This window comes from Felis catus, chromosome E1 (genome assembly GCF_018350175.1).
Source record: "Felis catus isolate Fca126 chromosome E1, F.catus_Fca126_mat1.0, whole genome shotgun sequence".
NCBI lineage: Eukaryota > Metazoa > Chordata > Mammalia > Carnivora > Felidae > Felis > Felis catus.
Window position 1 is genome coordinate 24,995,479 of NC_058381.1, and position 10,030 is coordinate 25,005,508.

General features: G+C 45.2%; 1 protein-coding gene across 1 annotated transcript; it reads right to left on the bottom strand.

The window, feature by feature from the left end:
* Positions 1–3,660: 3,660 nt before the first annotated feature.
* On the bottom strand, positions 3,661–9,276 carry ZNHIT3 (zinc finger HIT-type containing 3). The gene is made up of 5 exons (XM_003996603.5): positions 9,121–9,276; positions 8,961–8,992; positions 7,082–7,165; positions 5,760–5,840; positions 3,661–4,288 (listed from the first exon to the last, which is right to left on the bottom strand). Exons 1-5 carry the CDS (start codon positions 9,204–9,206, stop codon positions 4,107–4,109), a joined length of 465 nt encoding a protein of 154 aa, XP_003996652.1. The 5' UTR covers positions 9,207–9,276; the 3' UTR covers positions 3,661–4,106.
* Between the last annotated feature and the right edge of the window lie 754 nt (positions 9,277–10,030).

Consider the following 10,030-nt stretch of genomic DNA (forward strand, 5'->3'; position numbering starts at 1 on the left):
CAAACGTATGGTGGGGGAAGTATAAGTGCCATATAGTCAAATCTGTAAAACAAATCTTTGGAGAAGCCATCTTTCAGATAACATCTTATTTCACTACGTTAGAAGTGTTTGATATCCTAGGCCTAGAAGTACACTGGAAGTGACACATACTGAACCCTGTGAAACAACACTGTGAAGAAAACCATATTTCAACTAACATCTTGTTTCACTGAGTCAGAAGTGTTTGAAAACCCATGTGAAGAACTATAAGAAAGTGCCACATACTCAATTCTGTGAAACAACATGTGGAAACACCATCTTCAAGCAACATCTTGTTTCACTAAGAAGTGTCTGAAGACCTATGTGGGGAACTATAAGTTAAGTGACATAGAGTCATCTCTGTGAAACAACAGTGTGGAAACTGTCTTTCAACTAACATCGTTTCACTAAGTTCAAATGTTTGAAAATATAGGCCTAGAAGTATAACGAGAGTGCCAGTCAACTCTGAAACAACACTATGGAGAAACCATCTTTCAACTAACTTCATATTTCACTAAGTTAGAAAGTTTGAAAACCTAGGCGTAGAATGATAACAAAAATGCCATATACTCTATGAAACTCTATGAAACAACACTGTGTAGAGACCATCTTTCAATTAACATCTTGTTTCAGTAGGTTACAAGTGTTTGAAAACCTAGGCCTAGAAGTGTAATGAGCTCTTGGACCATTGACTTACCTGCTTGTTATTTGCTCCACTGGAATAGGAGATAAACCAAGTGATAATTTGAGGAAAAATGCTAAATCCAGTGCTATTTGAGGGAATAAGCTGTCATCACAACCCAAACTGCCAGGTATTCAACTCTGTGAAGCAACACTGCGGAGAAACCCATCTTTCAACTAAGTTCATATTTCACTAAGTGTGATGGGTGTTCTTTAGAGCCAGGTTTGCTTCAGGTATTCACTTTACCTCCTTACTCTATGTAGTGGCACGAGGTAGCCATTCACTGAAAAAGTACCTATTCCAAACTTCTTCAGCAGATTGGGTGTTGCTGCAGAGCCAGGCTACTAACAGTTCTAACCAACATTTCATTTATTTCTTCCTTGTTTCTGGGCAAAACCTTTAGCCATTTGTTCCTGGTTAACTCAGAAACACATCCAGAAGCTGCACGCAGGTGCCACAGCCATCAAGTGCACATGGCAGAAATGGAGAGTCAGTATCTGACTCCAGCAGTCAGGATGGGCAGTGAGTAGTCTGGTATCAGGTGGTCCTAGGGTGGAAGGTTGACCCTGCCACCACACACCAGATGGCCTCAAGCTCCTCATGTACGAAATACCAGCAACACTGCAGGGTGGTTCGGACACAGAAAGGGTGGCATAAGCAATTCTGGGAACATACTAAAAACCACAGAATTATACATTTTATTCAAAGAGGTGAATTTTATGGTCTATCAATTAGATATCAAGGTTATTAGTTTTAAGGTAGCACATGTAAGACCTAAGTACAGTTGCTTTGGGTATAAAGTTCTGCCACATGGCGCCAACCTAGTTGAAGGTATCCAGCTGTTGACCAGCCAGGTGCCCTTCAGTTTACCTCATTAAGCTGTTTTATTAAACATAGTTTTGATTTCCCTTAAGAGAGCTAATAAATTGAACACTACAAAGTGGCATTCTTCTTTTAAGATCAGAATGGCCTTCCTTGCTTCTAAATAACTAGATGGTGTAGAAGAAAAACACGTGTCAAGTTCCTCTTCCCATGGGCTCCCTCCTGCTGCCCCAGGCACAGACCAGCCTCCTGGTGGCAGTAATCCATCTCTGGCCCCTAGGCCTGGACTTGGCCAATGTAGCTGTGGGTGTATGCGGCTTTCAGAGGAAGCTGGTGGTCTGGGCCTGCCTCCAGCTCCCCATGGGCAGCCCAAGTAGCTTCACAGTCCAGACAGCACAAGAACAAGCTGGTGTTGCATCCATCCAAGCACTGCCTCAGGTAAGCTGTGTGACAGGATGGCAGTCCTGCCCACCATGGCTCTGGGTCCCTCATATCTTATAGAAGGCAGGAAGCAAAGCCCAGGAGTCCACAGTGGGAACAGGACTAATGCTGGGACCAGAGCCATCCTGACCCTGCTCAGGAAATCAGAAACCTGAGATTCCCAGCTAGCTGCAGGTCTGGGCTGTTACCATCATTACAATTAGGAATTTTCCAGAACACTTTCACTTTTTAAAAACTGCCCAAGTCTTCTGGCATCTCCTCTGAATCTTCATTGAATTTGTCCCACTTTTTAAAGATTTGGGTTTTGATGACAGGTTATTCCCTCAAATAGCACTGGATTTAGCATATTTTCCTTAAATTATCACTTGGTTTATCTCCTGTTCCAGTGGAGCAAATAACAAGCAGGTAAGTCAGTCGTCCAAGAGTTCTGTTTTTATAGTATGGGCAGTCAGAGTAAAAGAACCAGCATGGAACGTGGGCTAATACTCAACCTACTACATGGGGTCACAGCAAAGATTAAGCGACACTGACAAGGCAAAAGGAAGGAAACAGTGAATTTCCATACCAGAGGAATTACTCTCTAGGGCGTAATCTGGATAAAATCTCCCATGATAGCACGCAGGCTAGCCAGAATGTAAACAGAAGTATAACTGTTCTTCCAGTTGTAAGTAGTTTTATGACAGGTAATAAATACTCCTAGTAGGGGAGAGCTCCCTTGTGCGTCACAAAGAATGGATGTGAAATTTTATATTTTAATATAAATTAAATATTTGGACTCTGGACTTTGCCACTAGTTCAGAATGAGAAAAGAATGTTAACTGAACCATACCAGTACTTGTCCACGACCTGCATTTCTAGCATTTGCTCTAGGCACCCATACAGGTGGCATTCCTAGAAGCCAGAGATAAGCTATCTCTCTCTCTCTAGGGCTCCATCAAGTTACACTGCAGAAAGTGTCCATTGTCTTATACTGACATCTGCCCTGAACCTTCACCCTATAGTGTTACTGGCTTTAATCAGGTTATGCTGGAAAGACACAGCTTGGGCCACGTGTGAGTTCTTCTCACCTTCTAGTCTCACCTGGCTGGGCAGTCCTTTGGTGCTCTGTGTCCAAAAGGCCTTTTCCTGCCAGCTGCCTTGCCAAAGACATTTGAATGACACCAAGCTGCCAAACTACTCCCACAGCAGCTCTAAGTACACATGAGCAAGCAACAGCTCCCGCCCGCAATCCAGGGCTGCTGCAGCCACCAGTGGCGTGGGGCTCCCATCTACATCTCAAGCCCTGACAGATGTCACGGGTTGGTTACCAAACCGTGACTAAGAAACCTCAGGGCCACATAGAACTTCCCACATTTACTACCTTTGGGCATCTTCGATTCCCCACAAACAGGTCAAGTCAGCTTGAAATTAACCCTAAAATTTCAACTGGGATATCTGCATTTAGTTCCTTTAAAAAGAACAAAACCCTCAGGTGCCTGGGTAGCTCAGTCAGTTGAGAATCTGACTTCGGCTCAGGTCATGATCTCATGGTTCATGAGTTTGAGCCCCACATTGGGCCCTGGTGCTGACAGCTCAGAGCCTGGAGCCTACTTCAGATTCTGTGTCCCCCTTTCTCACCACCCCACCCCTGCTTGTGCTCTGTCTCTTTCAAAAATGAATAAACATAAAAAAAAAAAAATTAAAAAAAAAAGAAAACCTTACTATTTAATATGTTGATTTATTTAACGTAATTTCAAGCAATTATGAACTAAGGATGAACAATGCAATTTATCAGAGAATCACATCTTGATTTTATTTACCAACACTGAGGAAGTTTTAATTCAAATGGGTATAAAACTTGACAAAAGATATCATTTGTAATGTCTAACCTGTACCAAAATCAAAACATTTAAAGACAACTATCTGAATGTCAAGTTCTCTCTCCATAAAGGGCTTGCCACCTTGAGTGTCCCCCATTTTGCCCGAAATCCATGCCACAGTTTTTGACATAAAGACTTATGCGGCCTACCCTACATCAGGTGGCCTATGCCCTGGAAGTCACCACCCTTGCTCAGGACCCCACACTAGCTGTTCTCCTGGGAGGAGGAGCAGGCAAGTTCTGAGAGCCACGCACATGATTGAGCAAGCAGCACAATAATCCATCTTAAGAATCCTCATCCTGGGATGGTTCCACAATCCGTAAACAGCAGTCAGCAAACTCTACAAACAAGGGTTCTTGCATGCAGGCCCTCATGAGTTTTGCCTTGTTATCCCCCTGATCGAGGCTGACCATCAACTGTCTAAGGTGTGGATTGAGCAGTAGGCTTCTTAATGCTGCAGACTCCCCTTAAAAATGAACAAGAAAGCCAATGTGAGTTCAAGTGGGAACAGATGGAGATAGCTAAAAGCCAAATGTTTCTAATGCAACAAATATCAAGAGTGCTGCATCCCCCTTAACCTTTAAAACCAAGAACTGAACCAATGCTTCACATAAATAAGGTGAGATCAGCATATCAAAGGATTTCCAAGTTAAATGCTATCACAGATTCTTGTTCTTGGTATCTCTGTAAATAATTTAACTTTATGCCATTTCAATTAGGAAAAAATATTTTACCAGGACAAATACAAAAAATAATAGCACTAAGCTGTTAGCATGTTTTTGTTCTTCATAGGCCTGAAGGTTCTCACTGGGTGAGGACAGTTACACTACATACTCTGAATGCTGTTTAAGCAAACACTTGATCCTTGCAAAGCAGGATCTGTAGGAATGAACGGACACACACATCTGCATGGTACTTTGCAGTTTAAAAAACTTTTCACACCTACCCTCATCTCAGCTTCACCCTCAGTGTAACTAATCACCACCATGGGAATGGGTACCAAGCAGTCAGCCTACATTGAGATGGAAACAATGAAAATTTCCATCTTTAGAAACTACACTGGCCTACTAATCACACACAGAACAGAACTGCTATAAGGACTGACTGCACAGTCCTACACAAATGCTGGGCATTGTTAACACCTGCATCCCTCTGAAAAATCAGATCCTGGGATTGCCCAGTCTGCATTAATGGCTAGACCATACACTGTGCCCTGGGTACATGGGAATAAATGTAGGCCCCTGCCCTACAAATTGGTGTGGGAGAGAGAAATTACTATAAAATATGAGTGGTGTATTACAAGGCCTGATGGGAAGGCAAAAAAGGGCTTACTTCTGAGAACAACAAAAAGTCAAGAGAAGTTTAGCTGAGGAAAGGTAACCTGAACCAAGCCTTGAGGGAGAATTTTGTCAACCCACAAAAACAGTAGGATTCCAGGGCAAGAGAGTTGTAGGCAGGCTGGGAGGTGTTGAATGAAGCCCTGAGTGTTCACAGAATCATGCAAAATAAGGGCTCTGCACGCCATACTCAAGTGCAGCTGACCCTGAACAATAGGCTTGAACTGCACAGGCCCACATATACAAGGATTTTTTCCCCCATAAATACAGTGCTGTGTTTCTCTTCCTTATGATTTTCTTAACATTTCCTTTTCTCTCATTTATTGTAAGAAGACAGCATATAATACATATAACATACAAAATATGTTAATCGACTATGTTATATTGGTAAGGCTTCTGGTCAACACTAGAATATTAGTTAAGTTTTGGGGGAGTCAAAAGTTATACACAAATTTTCATTGCATGGTAGTTGGGGAGTGAAGCCGAACCCCAGCACAGTTCAAGGGTCAACTGTATTTATTAATAACCAAAAAATCACGTTATTCTTTGGATTAAATGTTATCAGTAATTGACAAAGAAGTAAACACAGCAAAGACTTACCTAAATTCTTTAAATTCTGCAAAGAAACTCTGTCCTCTTCCTCATCACTATTGAGAAAATCAGCTATAGAGTCATCATCATCTGAGGAATACAGAACACAATCAACTAATTAGGACTAGAAACAAAACCTAGATGCCAGATTTTAAAAACTACTGCAATAGATTAAAAATGTGCACACAAGTGACAATAGCAGGACAAAGTAGGTATAGACAAAACAAAAATGACTTTTCTAGAACTTATAACTGTACCAACATTCCTCTTTTTGGAAAGGGAATGAAAGCAAAAGCAAAGAATTGGTGACTTTAACAAGCACACCCTAGTATTCACATACTTGTTTATTATATGTGTCTCTGTGGTCTTCTGGACAGGAGCCTGATTTTCCAATTCCTATCACCCCAGCTCCCCTCACTATGGCTCCAGCCCTGTCAGGACCCAAAAAACTAGGTGTTCTATAAAAACCTGCTAACGCAGGGGCGCCTGGGTGGCTCAGTCGGTTAAGCGGCCGACTTCAGCTCAGGTCATGATCTCTCAGTCTGTGAGTTTGAGCCCCGTGTCGGGCTCTGTGCTGACAGCTCAGAGCCTGGAGCCTGTTTCAGATTCTGTGTCTCCCTCTCTCTGCCCCTCCCCTGTTCATGCTCTGTCTCTCCCTGTCTCAAAAATAAATAAAAAACATTAAAAAAAATTTTTTTAAAAACCTGCTAACATGAATGCCCTGTGCTTTTAGCATGGCCACAAATTTCTGGCACTGCCTGAACCCAACAAGGAAGTTTCTCAAAAGGCAGAAATAGGCTATCCCCATGCTGTGAATGTTCAGGCAGCAGGAGGGGCTGCTTTCAGAGACTGGCATGGTACATGAAACCCAGGAGATACTGAAGTGTGGATAAATGGATGAGACAGCCCACTCCCACAATAAATCCATAGAGCCCCAGCAGCAGGAAGGTGACCTAGGCCAAAGGCAGTCGCCCACCCAAGCCCAGCTCAGGTGAACTGACAGCTCCAGCCAGGCCCATGGAGGGAAACCTGAAGCCATGACTGGAAAAGGATCCTACCAGCAGGGTCCCCCGCCTCATCCCCAAACCACAGCTACAGGCTTTATCCCCTCTGCCTCTGTCCTCCTTGTTTCTTGCCCTTAACAATACCTTCAGGCTGCTCTATAATACATAACAGGTGCCCCACTCCTGGTGCTCCAGGCTAAGGAAGGTGCTGCTCCTTAATGAAGCCATCGTTCCTGACTCCCTGCCCCAACCCACATCTCTTTCCTTTCAGCTTCTTTTATTTGAAACCTTTTCCAGGGTTGGCTGGTTTGAAATCAACCAACCCACCTTTGTCTTCTGCAGGCTTTATAGTTTTTGCAGTAACAGCTGATCTTTTTCTCTCAATAGGACGAGTTTCAGGGTTGCACTCCTCTGAAAGAGACACAAATCAGGCACACATCACTTCTACTTTAGCAACAAGGCTGCACCTCTCCACCAAGCCAGCATCTAGGTGGGAATCTATGTTCAGGGTAAGGGATGTGGGTAGGGATGATGGATGCAAAGGAAATGAGGGATCAAATCACAGGGCAGTATCCAGAAAACAAGCAACCCTGGGCTTGGCAGAGGGTGGAGGAAACAGGCCTTGTGTATCCTGAGGGTCTGTCCCCATCCAACTTACTCTGCAGAACCTCACAGGACTTTCACCAAGATCAAGTGGCACACTGACTTCAATTACCAAACTATTTTCTCAGCAGTTTCAGACACTAAATTTGCATGTGCCACGTGCCAATTACACAGATAAAGTCATCAGGCCCCCATCAAGGGGCTGAGTCTTAGAGATGGCAGTTGGAGAGATGGAGAAAAGTCTGATTTACATCACCTGAGAGGGCCGGGAGACAAAGAAGAGGCACTTTCAGGTGGAAAGAGCATTCCTGGCAGAGGGAAAGGTCTATGGCTGGACCAGACCCCTGAAAGAACAGGATCAGGAGCAACCACATGGTGATGAGCAACTACCAGTTGATTGACAGGGCAGGCCTAGCAGGAGGCTGGGGCCCACACAAGTGGAGGAAGAGCAAAAGAATACCACAAAGGGAGGTTGGCCTTTCTTCCCAAGACCAGTGTCTCTCATCAAGGGCACTGTGGTGTTCAAGACCCAAAGGTCTTTAATGGTGTGAGTCTCACACACCACAGGCTGTTTATCTGAGTCAATACCAATTGCCAGAATTGCCCCCCAACCCTCCTCAGCTACTGTAAAACAGAAACAGGGTAACAGTGCATCTCCCTAGGGAGAGCAATACCCAAGTTAAGAATCACTGGCTTCCTTTCCTAGAGAGGCTGGAGTGTTCAACAAGGGAGTTAATTACTCAAATGTGCATTTCAGGAAAGACCTTGGTGGCAGCCCGGCCACACAGTTGAGAGCTCCAGATTGCTCCAGATTACCTCAAATTGCCTTAGGGGTTCTTGGGCCACCCAGGGCTGCACAGCCAGAGCAAAGCCTACCCAACCCGGCTCCACAACCCTATTTCCAGCAAAGAGGTTCTCCTTCTTTCCTATCTTGAACCAAAAAGTTTCCTTTGAAAATGCTCCACGGTCATTAGGGTAAAAAAAAAACAGCAGGGGGAGGGAAGCAGCTTGAAATGGACCTCTGAATCAGAGTCTGGAAGGGGGGGACACGAGAGGCAAAAAACCAATGAGGAACTTTAACAAAAGAGTCAACCCAGCATGCGGTCGCGGCAAAGGGTCCCTGAGGACTGAGAAGAGACCCCGAATTGGAGTTAAAATGTAGACTAATCGCTCCTTATTGTAAACAGATCTACCTCGTTGTTTCTAACAAAACATTTTTGAAGGAAAGAAAACGTTCTCGTTAACCTCAGCAAGAGCAGCTTCTGCGTCAGAATTCTAAGATGAAGAAACTACTAGGGTCGACTCTGTCAGACCAAAGTAGCCCATTATTTAAAATAATAGGAAGGAAGGAAGGAAGGAAGGAAGGAAGGAAGGAAGGAAGGAAGGAGAGAAAGAAAGAAAGAAAGAAAGAAAAGAAAAGAAAAGAAAAGAAAAGAAAAGAAAAGAAAAGAAAAGAGAAAAGTCTATAAAAGAAAAGGCAGGGCAGAAGTTTTCACTGTTCGAAACCCGAGGAAGCATTCACAGGTGGGACGAGGCAGAGATTGACGCGGGTTGCCCGCACTAGGGGAGTGCCGGGGGCTCAGGCGGGGCGCCGGGGTCTTACCTTTGTGCTTCCGGAAACATCCCACGGAGCAGCTGCAACAACAGAGACCACGACCACGTCAGCCCGGAAAGCCGCGCGGACCCTCCCGCAGCCCCCACCGGGTCCCCGAGCCGCCCCGCAGGCCCCACCCGGCCTCCTCCCCCACGACCCCCACCCTCACTAGGGCACGCGGCAGGCGGGGCAGCGGTATTTGGGTTTCTCCAAGCAAATCACGCAGACGACAGCGCTACTATTCAGCGACGCCATGGTCGCTCCCCGGCCTCACTCTCACCCGCAAGGGCCAGTCTCTGACTGAGGGTACCACGTGCACGCCCTTTTTTTTTTCTGTTTCCTTAACCCGGACCAATCGGCGAGCAGCACTTGCTGGCAGTCAAAAGCAATGGATCGATCCTGCTCATTGCTCCAGTCCTGATAAGTAGACAGTCGATATACTCGATGCGCATCCAGTAGCAGCTTTGGCTTCCAGGATTAAGTCACAGTTGTCGTTGGAGAACTTGTTATGTATCCCTGTCCTGTCCCTAAGGGCAAGTCACTGTTACTCTCCAATTCTGTTGCCCCACATGTAAAAAGAATACATGGGACTAAATGTCCTTTACCTTCTGGCTTGGACTTTCTGAATCTTGCAAGGGCACTGGGTTCTCACCCCCACCCCAGCCCCCCACATCTTATTTGCTTATGTCTAGCAAATGAGAAGTCCAGACCCTGGCCAATTAGATCCATCGGTTAGATCGAGTGACGTACATGTGCTTTTCCCAGCATAGGCCCTTTTTCTCTCAGGGAAGAAAGATGAGACTTGACAACTGCCAAATGTTTATTGAGCTCCAAGTGACAGCACTGCACTGCTCAGAGGTTGGGTTGGGGACACCCAGGCAGTAGCAGCCACAGCCTCTTCCCTCTGGGAGTTCAAAGCTTAGACCTAAGGCAGGAGAGAGAGGTGAAAGAGAAGAGACTCTGTCTTAGGGTCCTGCCGGTGCTAGCCTGCACTTGCACAGCCCTGAGAGAGTGCCTCTTCAAATTTCACAACATACACTCTTCACTTGACTCACCCAAGTCACAGCCCTGCATGGGAT

Excerpts from the sequence above, each read along its gene's own strand:
- ZNHIT3 (XM_003996603.5), bottom strand. The coding sequence starts at position 9,206 with ATGGCGTCGCTGAATAGTAGCGCTGTCGTCTGCGTGATTTGCTTGGAG. Across the intron at positions 7,166-8,960 it reads ATGTTTCCGGAAGCACAAAG|AGGAGTGCAACCCTGAAACT; the intron begins GTAAGACCCCGG and ends TGTCTCTTTCAG. Across the intron at positions 5,841-7,081 it reads AAAGCCTGCAGAAGACAAAG|ATGATGATGACTCTATAGCT; the intron begins GTGGGTTGGTTG and ends TGTATTCCTCAG.